This window comes from Crotalus tigris, unplaced genomic scaffold, assembly GCF_016545835.1.
Source record: "Crotalus tigris isolate CLP2741 ecotype Arizona unplaced genomic scaffold, ASM1654583v1 scf7180000018040.1558517, whole genome shotgun sequence".
In the NCBI taxonomy this organism is placed as follows: domain Eukaryota; kingdom Metazoa; phylum Chordata; class Lepidosauria; order Squamata; family Viperidae; genus Crotalus; species Crotalus tigris.
In genome coordinates, this window is record NW_024096790.1 from 705670 (window position 1) to 722711 (window position 17042).

The 17042-nt window shown below is 35.5% G+C and overlaps 1 protein-coding gene across 2 annotated transcripts in view; it reads right to left on the reverse strand.

Moving 5' to 3' along the window:
- The window catches only part of CATSPERB (cation channel sperm associated auxiliary subunit beta), a 72847-nt gene continuing 55805 nt past the window's right edge, over window positions 1–17042 (reverse strand). For both annotated transcript variants that reach the window (XM_039346955.1, XM_039346954.1), the window contains 7 exons: window positions 15534–15743; window positions 13073–13183; window positions 12653–12763; window positions 5960–6098; window positions 5404–5504; window positions 3423–3497; window positions 1–815 (listed from right to left, as the gene is read on the reverse strand). In XM_039346955.1, the coding sequence (XP_039202889.1) occupies window positions 594–815; window positions 3423–3497; window positions 5404–5504; window positions 5960–6098; window positions 12653–12763; window positions 13073–13183; window positions 15534–15743 (969 nt within the window). In that variant the 3' untranslated portion in view covers window positions 1–593. The remainder of the gene's footprint in view (window positions 816–3422; window positions 3498–5403; window positions 5505–5959; window positions 6099–12652; window positions 12764–13072; window positions 13184–15533; window positions 15744–17042) is intronic.

Below are 17042 nucleotides of genomic sequence, written 5' to 3' on the forward strand. Positions count from 1 at the left end.
TTTACTTACTTTTGGGGAGGAGCAGGAGATAAATTAGTGTAATATATATTTTAATTTATATTTTATCAGCCTCATAATTAGGGAATTTCTCCCTACAGTAAAATACATAATAATGCATTCATAATGTTTGTTTTTAACTTTATTTGTTTTTAATCTTGTTTGTTCTTAACTTTAATTACTTTTTTTGCAATGTATTAACATAAATGGCAATGCTTGCAATAATTGCTAGATTTGGTCTACGGAACTTTTAATTAAGAAATAATTGGTACTTAATAAATACAGAGATAGAATGGATTTATATTTAATAATTCTTTTCTTTTACATTTTAATTATGTTATTATATACTGTTGAATGACATTTTCTAAATATCAGTCTATACTTTTGCAAAAATAAATGCAAACATAACCGACTTCCCCACTCAAAACCTAGAAAGTTCATGGCGACAGCAACTTGAATAATGTCATATTTAGAAATAAAAGAACATACTTTGTGTTATCTTACAAGAAAAAAACTGTAACAAATCCCTTCAATTCTTGTAGGCCAAATTAAACAAAAATAGCCACATATTGGCATGGTAGTGGGAACACTGACAATTATGATTCATTGCTCTCAATAGATGTTTCGGAAGCTGTGACAATTGAAGTTTTTGATTCTACTTTGTTTCTGTTTTTATTCCTTTTAAAAAAATTTACTATCTGGATTTCATAGATATGCAGAAGAAAAGCCGTAAAGAGAATCCCTCCTATTGACACAGCTACAATTGTGCTGATGAGATATTGTCCTGGGAAAGCCAGCGGGGAATCATCGATATATATCTGCAATAAAAAAATATATCCTGGTAAATTGAAAAAATCACACTACTTTAAAAGTTGGGACTTGAGATAGATAACTCAAGTTTACATTGATAAATGTACTTTTGAAGGCAAGGTTAGCATTGCAGGATTAAAATGCAGATTTGAAAATTTATTGCAAGAAAGAAGTGGGAAGAGTTCTTTCAGCTGAATTTTCATTTTAGGAGTATTTAGACTTTCAAATGCAGTATACATAGTCCTTAACTTATGACCACTTAGTGACAGTTTGAAGTTCTGACAGGGCTATCTGGCGGGGGTTACTTATGACTTCAATTTGAAGAACCAATAATTGCACTCTATGTGGTCACATGACCACACTTTAGATACTTGGCATTTAGGCTGTATCTCTAGCCATTTGCGATGTTCTGTGGTCACATAACACATTTTATGATGGTTTTATTGAAAAACCAGTATTTACATCCATTTTTGGGCAAAACTGCATGTATAGTGAAAAAATGGTTTTCTTTTAATGATCACAGATTCACTTAATGACTGTGATAATTCTATTAGCAATTGTCACATAAAAGGTCATAAAATTGGTCATGTAACCAATAATTTTATACCCATCATAAGTTGCAATAGTGATGGGTAGGTTCCAGTACAGTTGTAACCTGAGGTTATATGTATATTATAAGAAATGAATGAATGAATGAATATCAATAAATCAGTCAATTAATCCCTGCCAAATTCTTGTAATGTTATATTTGAATTCCTTAATGGTATATTTACTTAACTTGCTTAATTTCTAGAAAGGGACAAGTAGGGGCTCAGACTTGTGGTATATCCATTGTAGTCCTCAAGGGAACTACATCTACATGGAGGGAAGTACGAAGTAGGGTATCCCAAGGTCTGTCTTAAGTCCAGTGCTCTTCAACATCTTCATAAACAATTTAGATGAAGGAATAGAAGGGGAACTCATCAAATTTGCAGATGACACCAAGCAAGGAGGAATAGCCAAGATAGGCTCAAGATCCAGATGGATTTTGACAAACCTGAACACTGGACCCTATCCAACAAAATGGAATTCAGTGGTCAGAAAAGTAAGGTTTTATGCTGGATAAGAAAAATCAAATGATAGCTGTTGAATAGATAGTACCTGGCTCAACAGTAGTAACTCTGAGAGGGAACTTGGAGTCCTAGTGGACAGTCACTGAAATATGAGCCAGCAGTGTGCTGCAGCTGCCAAAAAAGCCACTGCAGTCCTAGTCTATATCAACAGAAGGGATAGCATCAAGGTTACATAAACTACTTTTACTGCTATATATTGCCTTGGTAAGATCATACTTGGAACAGTGTATCCAGTACTGGTCACTGCAATACAATAAAAAGGATATTGAAGCTCTAGAAAGAGCACAGAGAAGAACAACAAAAAATGATTAGGGGGCTGGAAGCTGAAACATATCATGAATAGTTGTCTAGTCTAACAAAGAGGAGACTAAGGATGACATGATAGCAGTCTTCCAATTTTTGAGAGGATATCACAAAGAAGGGGTCAACCTATTCTCCAAAGCACTTGAAAGCAAGACAAGAAGTAACAGATGGAAACTTACCAAAGAGAGAACCAACTTAGAATTAAGGCAAAATTTCCTGACAGTGCGTACAATTAATCAGTGGAACGACTTGCCTCCAGAAGTTGTGTGTGCTCCAACACTGGAGGTTTTTAAAGAGGAGATTGGACAGCCAATTATTTGCAATGGTATAGGGCAGTGGTGGCGAACCTATGGCACATGTGCCAGAGACGGCACTCCGAGCCCTCTCTGTGGGCACATGTGCCATTGCCCCAGCCTTGTCTCTCCCCGCAACCCCCTCCTCACCAGCAGCCCCCCTGGAGGAGAGTTGCCCCCAAGCGTGGCCCACACGGAGCAGCACAGCCAAGGACATGGCAGCCAGGCAGCGTAGACAAGAATCTGTCCTCATGCCCCATCATGCACAGTTGATGCTGCGGGGCGTGGGCAGAGGGCATGGCCACCATGGCGCTGCTGGGCTGCCTGGGCGATCTATGGCAGGCCCTGGAGTCGGTGAGTGGCCCTGCGGGCAGGCAGAGTGGAGGTGGGGCAGGGGGTGGAGTGGGGGCAGGGCCAGTTTTGGGGCACTCAGTCTCTAAAAGGTTCACCATCACTGGTATAGGGTCTCCTGCTTGAGCAGGAGGTTGGAGTAGAAGACCTCCAAGGTCTCTTCCAACTCTGTTCTTCTGTATTCTGTGTATTTCTGTTACAACAAAAGTATCAATCTTTGTTGTCTGTGAAAAGAAGCAGGAGAGATTCCTCTTGCTACAAGGAAAGGAATAAAGAATCTGCCTGAGCCCATGGCTCTTTTATTATGTTGGGGGCTATGAAGATTGGATTTTGGCATTCTATCAATATTCATTTATAGAAATGTTATCACTCAGACATTGTTGTAGGGACAGTTCAGACAATATTACTTAAATTTGGTGAAGATGAAGTTGTTGGTGGTTATATCTGTACTAAGATACAATTACTGTATATAAATAGTTTTTGCCAACGTAATTATTCTATATATTTGTGATGTGTTTCACATTCTTCTATATTTCAATGCTATGAAAAAATATACCTGAAATTCATCAAATAAATTGCAAAAGGACACTCCGGGAATAGTGGATACTCTAAAGTGGAAAAGTTCAGATCCCTGTTAAAAGAAACATTATTTTTATTAGTGCATAATAATATTTCTTTTGCTACAAATACATTTTCTAACATTGCTTAATCTGTTAAAATTAGTGTCATGTATTAAATTTATATTTTGAATGACATGAATGGAAATGTCTATGGGGATTCTCAGTCATCCAGGTCATGGTTATCCCAAAGGTGCTTTTCCAAAAGGCAACTGGACTCTCTTGTTTTGTTTTTTGTTTTCTCCTGAAAACCCATTCTCCACCATTCAGACAGAATTGAAGAAACTTCTTGGATGAGAAGCAAAATGTTTTCAAGAAAACACCCCCCAAGAAAGTTGAATTTCTTTTTGGAAAAGCACCTTTGGGACATGCATGGAAATGAATTGCTTTCTCTATTACTATTTTACTTTATTTCCAAAGTGAGATTTGCTGCCCTAAATAACTTGATTGGTTTTAGATAGGTGTCTTTATTTGGGCAGATGGACAGGGATTTAAGCGCATGCTATATTTATCCTCTATTTGTCTATCTAGGCCAATTCTGCCTTCTCTGAGTATTCATGAATATGAATATCATGGTGCCGTTTTTTTCTATTGGGAAATTACTAAAATTAGAGAACTATGTGAGAATATTTGTCCTGAATTATTTAATGCAATGTATAGACTAACCAATTGAGTTTATTCAACAAATCATAGATAGCAAAATCATGCAATTTTAACAAATATGATTTCAGATTTTTTGTTGAGATACAGGTATTCAATTTAAGATACAGCAGTAGGGTGGTAATTAACATTAGGATGGGAAAATTCGCCCTTTGGTGCCAGAACAAAGATTTTTCTCTACAGTTAAAATTGCCACTTCTTTGATTGGTCATTTTGACCAAGATCATGACCAAGGAAGAAAGGTTTAACCTATCTGTGGCTTGTGATGCCGATGTCATTCACATTTTCCCCAGACTGTCAGTAGTAAAGAATCTTTTTGACCTGCTTGCCTTGCTGAATTTTCTTTGTGTCAGACAGTTCTTTTCAGGGCTTTTTTTGGTCACAGAACGCCCAGAACGGAGTTCCGGCACCTTTTTTGGATGGAACCTTTTATAGTAGGCAAGGCGGGTTGTATGACGTGTGTGTGTTCTGGCACTTTTTTTTTTTTTTTTACAAAAAAAAGCACTGGTTCTTTTGGTTCCATTGGGGGCGGGAGTGGCGGAGGGAGGGTTACAAATATAGTTTCTATTTGGGTTGCAAAAACCTGGATGATAGGTACTTGACACATGCCCTCTAATGGTCATCCAGATTTTTGAAGCCAAGATATGGTAGCCCTACAACAGGCTGAGGTAGAATTCAACATAAAAATGCTTTATTCTTTATTTCTGCACCATTTTTTATTAACACAGTGCATTCCAAAACAGTAAATAACTTGGCTGTCATCACTCTTGATGAGAGTGGGAAAGGGGAAAATTGGTGCCATTTGTTTAAAAATCTACTCCTGAGGAAGGGGAACATCCTGCTAGGCCAGGGGTAGGCAACCTCGGCTCTTTTATGACTCATGGACTGGGAGCTGAAGTCCATGAGTCATAAAAGAGCCGAGGTTGCCTATCCCTGTGCTAGGCTTTAGTTAAATTGAGCGCATCTCCACCTTCAGGAAAATTGAGTGACAGTTTTAATTTCCTATCCCATGCCTAGGGAAATGGCTACATCCAAATTACTCTGGAACTCAAGTAGGGAATGGAAATGGGGATTACCTAGTGTTTTAATACTAGACAATTTACTCAGCGTCATCTGCAGAAGGCACAAGCTGGTGGCTCTGATTAGGTGATCAAAGTCTTGCCCTTTTTAGTATTTTAACAGTTTTAGCAGCAGGTATGCCAGATTGTTGCAACACTTTCAGTTTTTCTATTCAAAATATGTATTTTATCAGAAGCTTACTGTTATTGATATAGTTAGCCCATCTGGATTATACAACTTGGTTTTGACCTTACTCTCCAAGTGCATCCTTAGTTTTGTCAAACTTAATGTTTCATTGGTACCTGGAAAAAATAAATAAAATAGTTAAAGTTATAGTTCCACATATTGTCTGATTATACATTTCAGTGGTAAATAAATCCTACATAAAAAGGGTGAATTAGCCAGTGCTTTGAATAAAGATATCCTTTTGTAAAAGCTAAAACTAAAAATTTAGATTAGAAATTAGGAATGAGAGCTATCTGCAGCAGAATTTTTTTGTTATGATGATAACTTAAAACTTGGTAAAGCAAAGTATAATCGAAACTCTTTATCATGGATAGTGTTTGGGTGGAAACAGGGTTGGGTGAAACTCTTCAAGAATAGTGAAAGTGAAAATGAAAGTAAATAGATCTGGAAAACAATATTTTTCGTTGTACGTTATTGTAGATATGGCAAGGAAGAGAGCATTAAAGAACAAATATTTTTAATAGAATTTCTCAGAAAGATTCCTTCTGAACCCCAGCAGTCTGCTGATTACCTGAAATTTTCCAGTTGGTTCTATTATTTACTTCTTTTATGGTGACAAAATAAGGAGATGTCAGATTGAAAAAATAACCCTCATCTTCCACCATAAAATAGAGAGGAAGCTTTTCTACTGGAAATTTCATCCGCAGAGCCTAAAGACAAATGAACCATGGAGACAGAGATGTTAAAATCATTATATATATATGAAGTTAAGGATCAGTGGGACAATCTGTTTTGAGAATATTTTTCCATTTGAAAGATAAGAAGTTAGAGAAACTACATAAGAAGAGTTACTTTGTGTATAATTTTGTTTCTCCCTCTACCAATGTCTTATAGGGCAAGAATGGGCAATTAATTTTTTCAAGGGACCATGTGAGAAACTGGGATTATTTTTTTTTAACAAAATTTTATTAAGTTTATATAGATGAGGAAAAATAGGGACAATACAGGTATGGTAAAAGGAGGGGGTGGGAGGAGAGGGGAAAGGGAAGGGAATGAAGGATTTAGGGTAAAATAAGGATAGGTACAATCACGTATTTCAACAAACAAGCTACCGTCCGGATCATAATGAGTAAATATCATTTTCAACCATTTTTACCGAAGCTTAGACTATAACATATTAAGAAAAATTAGTAAACAAATACGTTAATCTATTAAGTAAACACTACTAATAAAATCTCAAAAAATCCTAACAGTCAAAAGTAACAAATAAAAATCAGTAAGTCAGGGAAATAATCATATCATCAAAATGTTGGTTAGAACTCGGTTACAAATCAGTCATCTATTCTAAAATATTGAATCCTTCAAGTTCTAACGTGTCTCTAACCATTGGTAGAATTTTTCCCAAGTTCTAAAATAAATTGAATCATCTTTTTCTTTCATTTCTAATGTTAATCTATCCATTTCTGCACACTCTAAAATTTTAGTAATTATAATCTGGTCAGACGGTAAGTTCTCATTTTTCCAAAATTGGGCAAATATTATCCTTGCAGCTGTTAAAACATGCAATATCAAATAATCATTCTCTTTACCATAATTAGATCTTAATATTCCTAACAAAAACAATTCCGATTTAAATTCTATCTGTAATTTCGTCATCTTTTCCAACCATCTATGGATCTTAGACCAATATTTCTTAGCAATAGGGCATATCCACCAGGCATGGTAATAAGTGCCTGGCTGTTGTTTACATTTCCAGCAAATATCTGAAACATTTTTAAACATTTTTGCTAAGCAAACTGATGTCATATGCCATCTATAAACATCTTATATAAGTTTTCTTTATATGTTACCGCTTTTGTAAGCTTAATATTTTTATCCCAAAGTTTTTGCCAGTCTTCCAAATCTATAGAATATCCAAAGTTCTTTGCCCATACTATCATTGTTTCTTTCACTTGTTCTTCTTCCATCTTCCAGTTTAAAGGAAATTTATAGAGTTTTCTAATCAAATTCTCATCTGTTTTTAACAAAATTTTATCTAATGGGGTCTGTTCTTTGTAAAAACCTGTCGATTTTATATCTTTTTTGTATCTTGTTTGAATTTGTAAATAGGACCACCATGTCAAGTCAATACCTTGTAGTTGTAAAGTTTACTGGTCCTTAAGTTTTCCCTCCTTGTCCAAAATGTCTTTATAACTAACCAGTTTGTCATAGTTAATCAGATTTGGATGAGCAAATGCTTCCATTGTTGAAAGCCACTCAGGTATTTTCATATATATTTTATGTTTAATTTTCTCCCATTCTGAGAGTAGTACATTTCTTATCGCATGATTTTGAAAGTACTTATGTGCTTTAGATTTCTTGTACCATATAAAAGCATGCCAACCTAACTGAAGGTCGTGTCCCTCTAAATAAAGCAATCTTTTATTTCTCAATATAATCCATTCTTTAAGCCAAAGCAAAATAGTCGCTTGATAGTAAAGTCTCCAATCTGGAAGGCCAAAGCCCTTTTGTTAAGAAAGAATACTTAACAAAATGGACTATAGAGCTGCCAGGAGAACCATTAGAGTCCAGGAGACAAAAAGCATATATTTTACGCATTCTGTCTTCTCCCCTTCCAACAATACTTACAAAAATACAAGAACTTCCTGCAATCAGAATGTATCAATTTGAAAAGCTACCTGGCAAAAGAAGAAGGCCAGAGACAGATTCAAGTGATTTGACTCACCCTACCAGATGGAGTATTACTGTACATGAGCAAACACTTGTTTGAATATGCTTAAAAGAACAGATAACTTTGGATATAAAGGGGCCTTACAATAAGAGGGATAAGAGATATAAGTAATATAGTATTTTTCATAATATATAAAATGTAAAAATATTGGGATGATATATGTGAATGAAAAGTTTGAAATTTATTGAAAAGTTTTACAAAAGTTTACAACAAAACAATCCTAAAACCCCCCCATCCCCTCCCCCTCCCACACTTCCCAGAGTTGAATACAGGGTTACAAATATGATAATCATAATCTAAATAACATTAACCAACTATATAAAAACCAAATCCATAATACACTTTAACTCCCTTTTAACATAAAATAAACAAATTCCAAATAAGCATAATACATAAACAAATTAATATCCTAATTCTTAAACAATACGCTATAATAAAAATTCCACTATAATAAACTATTGATGATGATGATGATAATAATAATAATAATAACAATAATACTAATACTAATAATACTCATTATTCAAAAAGTAAATGAAACTTTTTATTCCCATATTTATTTTGAATATAGTCTATCCATCTTCTCCAAACCGAAATATATCTTTCTTGTGAATAATCCTTCAAATAAGCAGAAATTTTCACCAATTCTTCTAAATTAGACATCTTAAGAATCCATTCTTCCATAGCAGGCAAAGAATCTTTCTTCCAATATTGCCCGACCAATAATCTTGCAGCTGTTATAAGATTCCAAAGTTTGAAATTTAAAGGTAAATTAAGTTGAAGAGAATTAGGACTAAGGAAGGATTGAAATACTGAGGGGAAATTAAGCTTAAATAAGAACTTCAAAAATAGGATATATAGTGATTTAACAAATTAACTTTTACAGTCCTAGTGGACAATCACTTAAATATGAGCCAGCAGTGTGCTGCAGCTGCCAAAAAAGCCAACTCAGTGCTGGGTGCATTAACAGAGGGATAGAATCAAGATCACGTGAAGTACTAATACCACTTTACAATGCCTTGGTAAGGCCACACTTGGAATACTGCATCCAGTTTTGGTCACCACGATGTAAAAAAGATGCTGAGAATCTAGAAAAAGTACAGAGAAGAGCAACAAAGATGATTAGGGGACTGGAGGCTAAAACATATAAGGAATGGTTGCTGGAATTGGGTATGTCTAGTTTAATGAAGAGGAGGAGGAGGGGGGACATGATAGTAGTGTTCCAATATCTCAGGGGCTGCCACAAAGAAGAGATAGTCAAGCTATTCTCCAAAGCACCTGAGGGCAGGACAAGAAGCAACGGATGGAAACTAATCAAGGAGAGAAGCAACCTAGAATTAAGGAGAAACTTCCTGATAGTTAGAACAATTAACTAATGAAACAACCTGCCTCCAGAAGCAGTGAATGCTCCAACACTGGAAGTTTTTAAGAAAAGACTGGACAGCCATTTGTCCGAAATGGTGTAGGGTTTTCTGCCTGAGCAGGGGGTTGGACTCGATGACCTCCAAGGTCCCTTCCAACTTTATTATTATTATTATTATTATTATTATTATTATTATTATTATTATTATTATATAAGTGAAATATAAACCAATCAGAAAAGATGTTATAGGCAGATGTCATAAGATAGATAAGCAGTATAGTATTTTTATAACACAGGAAATATGAAAACCTTGGAATGGTATATCTAAATGGAAAATCTGGATATTTAGATGATAAATATTGAGAAAATTATGACTGATAAGAATTGTTTGAATATTAAGGGGAAATTAAACTTAAATAAGAATGATGAAAATAGGATATATGGTGAACTAATAAGATGATGTTTATAAAAACAGCACAAGCTGGTAAGAAAAAAATGTCATACATGGATGTTATTATTTGTACAAACATGAAAAAAATGTTTATATTTAACCATATATGCATTGAAAATATTAAGAATTATATTTGTTTAAGGTTGAAGGAGAATACTATTGGGAGAAGGGAAGATCAAAGAAGTATACTATTAATTAATATACTAATTATGGAAGTTCAAAAATTAATTATTATTGACTGTTAATGAACCACCATTATTTTTTTTTCAAAATATACGAACCAAGACAACACGCTGTACACTAGGCACTAAGGATTGTTACTTAAAAAAATCAATAAAACATTTCTAAAAAAATAAATAAATCATTGATGAAGATGTTGAAGAGTAAGGGCTTAAAACAGAGCCTTGGGGGTACCCTACTGCATACTTTCCTCCATATAGATGCAGTTCCATTAAGGACTACACATTGAGTGCGGTTGGCCAGCCAATTATGAATCCATGTGGTGGTGGTGTTGTCTAACTTATATTTTCTATCTTATCAAGTAGTAGGTTGTGGTCTGTTTTATTAAATGCCTTACTGAAGTTCAAGTAAATTATATCTGTAGTATTTTGTTGGTCCACTAATTTTGTCATCTGGTCAAAGAATGCAATAAGATTTATTTGGCATGATCTGTTTTTGACAAACCCACGTTGGCTTTTGGTAATGACTTTGTTTGCCTCTAGGTGTTTGCAGATTTGTTGCTGGATTATCTTTCCCAGAATCTTCCATGGTATTGAGGTCAGGCTGATAGATCTGTAGTTTCCTGGATCCATATTTTTCCTTTTTTGAAGATGGGAACTACATCAGCTCTTTTCCAGTCCTCTGGTAGTTCCTCAGTGCTACAGGATCTTTGAAAGATATAATTCAGTGGTTTTAAGATCACTTCTGCCAGTTCTTTCAGAACTTTGGGGTGTAATCCATCTGGTCCTGGTGATTTGAACTCATCTATGGTAGACAGGTGCTCACTTATTATTTTCTTCTCTATTTTAACTTGTGTTTCTAATCTGTTTTTTATGCTACTGTTTTTGATAGGTTGGACTGTTTTTTCTCTTTGTGTAAAGACGGATGCAAAAAACAAGTTAAAGAGTTCTGCTTTCTCCCTGTTGCTTATCACTTTCTCGCCACTTTCTCCCACTAATGGACCAATCATTTCCTTTTTTCTTGTTTTTTACATGTTGAAAGAAGGTTTTTTTTGTTATTTTTGACTTGTCACAAGCCTTAATTCATTTTGGGCCTTAGCTTTCCTTACTTCATCTTTGCAGCTTTGCAGCTAATGTATTTTGCCTTAGTTATATGCCCTTTTCCCACTTTTTATATTTGTCCTTTTTGTCTTTCAGCTTATCAGAGAGTTCTTTGTGCAACCATGCTGATTTCTTTTGAGATTTTTCTTCTTTATTAATATTGTGCTAGACTAGCTTTTTATAATCTCATTTTTAAAGTTACCCAAGCTTCTTGGGTCATTTTCTCCTTGAGGATTTTCATCCATGTAATCCTTCCCAAGTTCTCTCTAATTTTATTTAGATCAGCTCTCTTAAAGTCCAAAACTCTAGTTTGGCTTTTTTCTATTCCTTGTGCTTGCATAATGTTGCATTCCAATACTGCATGATCACTCCCCCCCAAGGTTCCTGTAACTTCAACGCCGTCTATCATTTCATCTCTGTTAGTGAGAATTGAGTCCTGACTCTGTACTTCAGGGGTCTCTAACCTTGGCATCTTTAAGACTTGTGGACTTTAGTTTTAGCTGAAGTCCACAAGTCTTAAAGGTTTAAACTTGGGAAACCCCTGCTCTACTTCCCTTCTCTATCTTTTTGGAGACAAAGCTGTCAGCTAGATTTCAAGGGAGCTATGTTTGCATACTAAACTTTCTGTGTATCAACAGAAGAGAATATTTGTCGTTCAGGATTGAACTGTGGGATCCTCGGTGCACTGCTGATGTTACCTATTTTAGTAATGCAACAACTGCAAGCTCAGAGGGTACCAAGGATGCACACTACCTGTACCTTAGAGACTTCTCTTTTTTTTACAAATGTTATTTATAATACAGTTAAAAACAAACAAACATTGGATTTAACGTGACATTCCAGTATATACATTCTTATCAGATTATTCTACTTTTTACAATCAATTCTTCATCTCTACATATACATCTAAGTTTTATATACAATACTTGTTCTAAAATAACATATGTTTCTATCTTAACATTCATCTTCAAACTCCTCCAGCGGTAAAATTTATCCCAGGTTTCATAATAAACTGATCCACATTTATCTTTTAATATCATTGTGAGCCTGTCCATTTCCGCACATGCTAATATTTTATGTATTAACTCTTCCTCTGTGGGAATTTCCTTGCTCTTCCATTTTTGCACTAAAGCAAGCCTAGCAGCAGGTAGATTGTTCCCTTGTCGTATTTTACCTTAGAGACTTCTTGATCCACATTGGGTGGTAACAAATTCTTTCACTTGGACAACCCATCTTTTGGAATTCTTTTTTTAGAGAGGTGTGCCTCTCGCACTTTTTTTTTAAAAAAAATATTGCTAATTAAATATCAGGTAGTTGATTATATTTCATTCTGAATGTTACTGTGTTTTTGTAAATCCAGTCCTTATCTTCAAAAATTATTTCTAGAATGAAGCCCTTTTCAAACACATTGATTTAATTAGGAGGCAATTAATGCTTACCTTCTCTTTACAGTCTGAAAAGGCAACAGAAAATGACAACTTCATATTATCAGCACATTTGCATTCAGCTCGGCTTGATTTGTTAGCACACTGTTTGTACTTTCCAGAGGTCTGTGGAAAAGATATCCGTTGAACTAAAACTGAGAGATCAAAGAATGACTAAACAGTGATCTGGTTTTTAAGTTAGTGACATTTTTTGACTATCATTTGTTCACATATAGGCTCCTAAATGGTAGAGCAGGGACGGAAAGGGATTTGCAACTGCTTTTCAATATTATGAGTGACTTGTAATTTATGAATACACTTGTATATTAACATTGTACATTAACATAATGCATAAAAGCAAGATATTTTAAGTTTATTTAAATCTTAAAAATCATGGCATTCAAAAGACAAACATGATTAATAACCAAAACTTACTTTTGATCCTTCAAAATAATCTCTCATTCTAGGTTTACTTGGATCTGCATTATAAAAATTATCTGTGAGTGGAACAGCAATTCCCATTTCAGATGGTGGTCTATAATTCACCTATATTAATAATAACAACAAAAACTGTGGGGAATATGAAAATTACTTTAGCATCCTTTTTCTAACTTAATTAGAACTTAATTTCCTATGAATTTCCTAGTATCATTGTTTCCTATGAAATTACCCTGATTCCACTGAAAGTGGTCTTTAAATTGTGATACAAATCCCAGTCTTCAGTATAATTTACATAATCAAATATGTATGTGGAGATTTTTTTTCTCAAAAATATTAGCCACCTAGTTGATGCTCATGTCTGTAATTATGATGAAGTGTTGTAAGCTCCAGAGAGAAAAACACTTGGATATAGTAATTTGTTAAAAAGCAAAGAAATGAGATCAACAAACCAACAAACCTCAAATAAACAATAGCCAAACAAAATCTCTAGCTATATTTATATGAGGGAGAGTTGGTCACGGTGCTGCTGCTAAACCCACAGGCTTTTACTTACCAGACTGTTGAGGGCAATCTAGTTCATAGAAAGCAAATGGATTTCAGGAAATACATATGCAAAATATCCATCCAATTCTCACACAAAAGAGGGAATAGGTACATATGTACATATAAAAGACAAATAAAGGATACAAAACTTTACACAGAGTTTAAGTATAATGCACTCATTTGCTTCCCACCAGCTCCGGACTCTCACTCCATTTCACTCTTGGGACCTCGGAACTGCCCTTCTGGGATTCTGAGAGTCCTGCTGGAATTCTAAAGCTTGGCTATGAATTTGTAACCTAAAATTGATGGGATCACCTGGGCTTTTCTATACTCCTGGAGTTTGGAGAGGGAAATTCAAAGTGCACAGTTGTTTCTGATGGATCCAAAAGCCAGGACTAGATTTGAGTTGTTCTCTACAAAAAGGTTGAAAAATATGGCTTCCAGCATTTTCCATTTAATTTTCAAAAAATGCTTGAAAATGTGCAGAGGGAAAAAATGTAACCCTGGAATAGGCACAACTGCTTTAAAGTTTTACATACAGGTGCTACATTATACCGCTATATTCCAGAGACTAAATTCAAACATTGCACAGTCCTAATGTTTTGTGACATATAGCTTTGACCAAGAATTTTGCAGTGGCTGGATTTCTGCTTCACTATATAAAATGATTGTACAGTTGGGTTAACAGAGGCGCTGCCAGAGATCAGGATATGAAAAAAAAAAAACAACCCAAATGATTTGCAAGAAAGCACAAGGTGGGAAATGTTCAGAATTTCTTTCAATGATACTTCGGAACAGATTTTGTTTATTAAATGTCTATGCTGCCCATTCACTGATACAGTGACTGGGTGGCTTTAAAATAAAAAAGTACTAAAAGCAGTTAAAATTAGAAAAAACGAATAGAAAAATTAAAAACCAAGATGATGGGAGGCCTGGGGTGGGAATCTTCTCTACCAGTCAATCACCCTCCAGGCCAAGCAATAGAGTCAAGTTCTTAGGTGCTGCATAAAGCCAGGGACATTTGGGTGGACCTCACCTCTGACAGGAGAATACTCCAGAGGGCAGGGCCCAGAGTAATAACTACTTTTTCCTGGAACCCACAAGCCAACATTCTTTGGCTGATGGGATCTGAAGTAGGCACTTTCCTTGGGAACGAGTGGGGCAGGCTAGTCCCATCACAATGAGACGGTTTCTCAGATAACATACTTTATCATTGTCAGATTGCCATTGTACTTGTACCTTTTTTTTACAAGTGTCCTGTACTCTGCAACTTTTTTGCTGCCTATACTTCTCCTCAAAGTATGGTAAAAAAAATCAAGAGGGAAGTTATGAGATTGAAACTCTGTTTTTTATGTTAATTGCACATGCAGTACACATATAAATATAAGCAAAGTTTCAGCAATCTTCTTGTGGCCCGCCATCTTGACCTTTTTGATCACACCTTGGGGACTTCACTGTATCAACTGAGAGTTTCTCCTAACTTCTAGTTTCCATATGGAGAGTCAGGAAGCTAGATACTACTGGAATGATTATACACTGAAGATTATCAGTTTCTCTCACCTTATTTACCTCATAATAAGTATAATTATGAGGTAAATAAGGTGAGAGAAACTGACAATCTTCAGACAGGTTGCTACGGTATACAATGCTATCTCACAAATAAGCGAAGCACACTCATCTATATCTTAACCATGGCAAATTTGCTATAGCTGCCTTATCCTTTTTAAAAAACAAAAATAATTCATTTCCTAACTAAAGGAATGGTTACAATGAAATTCAGTGCCACACTTTGATTCCAGGTGTCTGATTAGATCCATCTCTGAAGCGGTTTAATCTGTGGCCAAAGACCATATTGCTACACCTTTGTTTTTCTCCTGTCTAAAACATTTTGGAATTTTTTTAGTATCCTTACCGGCAGAACCTTCAAATATTTTCTGATCTCTGAATTACTGTACTCGGCCGTATTCTCTGGAGACAGCCAGTCTGATGGAGACAATTCATAAGGTAGAACATAGTGCATTGCTTTAAGGTAGGAGCAGGAACTCTTCAAGGTTAATACAATACATGCAACATCACATAAGAGACTGGCAAATGGCAGAATCACAGCTAAGGTAGTTTTACCCTAGGGATGATAATTAAAAAGCATAATATTAATTCACCCCAATATAAAATAAATAATTTTTATCCCTTCATAAAGCTTTATCTATGAAAGCCCAATTATTAAAATGGTTAAATATCTATGCTAGTTCAAGAATTTTCAGTGGGAGAAATACGTCTTCAGTGGTGATGTTCTTTGTATATTGAAATATAGCAAATATAATGCATGCATTTTAAGTGAATGGTTTCATTCAGCTAAAAAGAGAAACAATAATACAAAAGTTATCTATTAAAAATTATATATTGTTGCTTTCAGGAATCTTGCAGTGCAGTCCTAGAAATACTTGGAATTTAATTGGGCACAAGATAGTACATATCACAATTTAAAATACAGTAGTTGGAATAGAACAGATGCATTCCCACCCTCACACAAACTTCTTCAGGGATTCTCCTAGAGGGCAATGGCTTATGTATGGAGAGTGATGGGTCTGTATATGCTGGGGGCATACGTCCTTACCTCCCTAACTGTTCTTCCTATTTGAGCAGAGCAAGATGAGTTCTGCTGGCGGTTTGCTTGAATGTGAGTAAAACTCTATTTTGAATTGTGGATCCTGCTTTATCAACATATGCACTGTAATCTCATGAAAAATTATACCATGTTTAAGTTCATATGAGTGAAGTTTCCACTTAAGCTGCCTTGTTTCCGCCTGAGAAAATCTGAAGGGACCGAAGAAAGGAAAAGACTTGCTTTACATGGTGCTGATTTATTCATTTGATCATTTCTGGTCTGTTTTGATACTATTTATCATAGCATCTTCTGGACCACCTGCAGTGTTTGGAGGTTTGGATAATTGTTTTGAAGTAGGTCTGCTCTTTACTATCCGTTGCAGTGGAGAAGGAGAGGTTGTCCCATAGCCCTTCATTAAGGCGTACCTCATCCCCTTGCTTTGTAACATTTATATGAAACCACTGGGGGAGTCATCCAATGTACTGATGGATTATACTATAGTATAGTATAGGATACGATACAATTTGATACGACACGACATGACACTACCCTACCCTATCCTACCCTACACTGTACTATACAATGTCTCATGAGGAAGATCCTGTTCTGACTTGGCGCCTGGCGACTGTTATGGTCTGGACAGGAGAGAACAGGTTCAGATTGAAGCAAAGTAAGAGGTTTATACATTGTGGTTCTTCTTTGGTGTCAATGTTAACCCTAAACAGACAGGCATTTCCTGTCCAAGAATAGGGTCATGATTTAGGGCAGAGGTCACCAACCTTTTTCAGTTGGTGGACCGGAGGGAAAGGGAAGAGG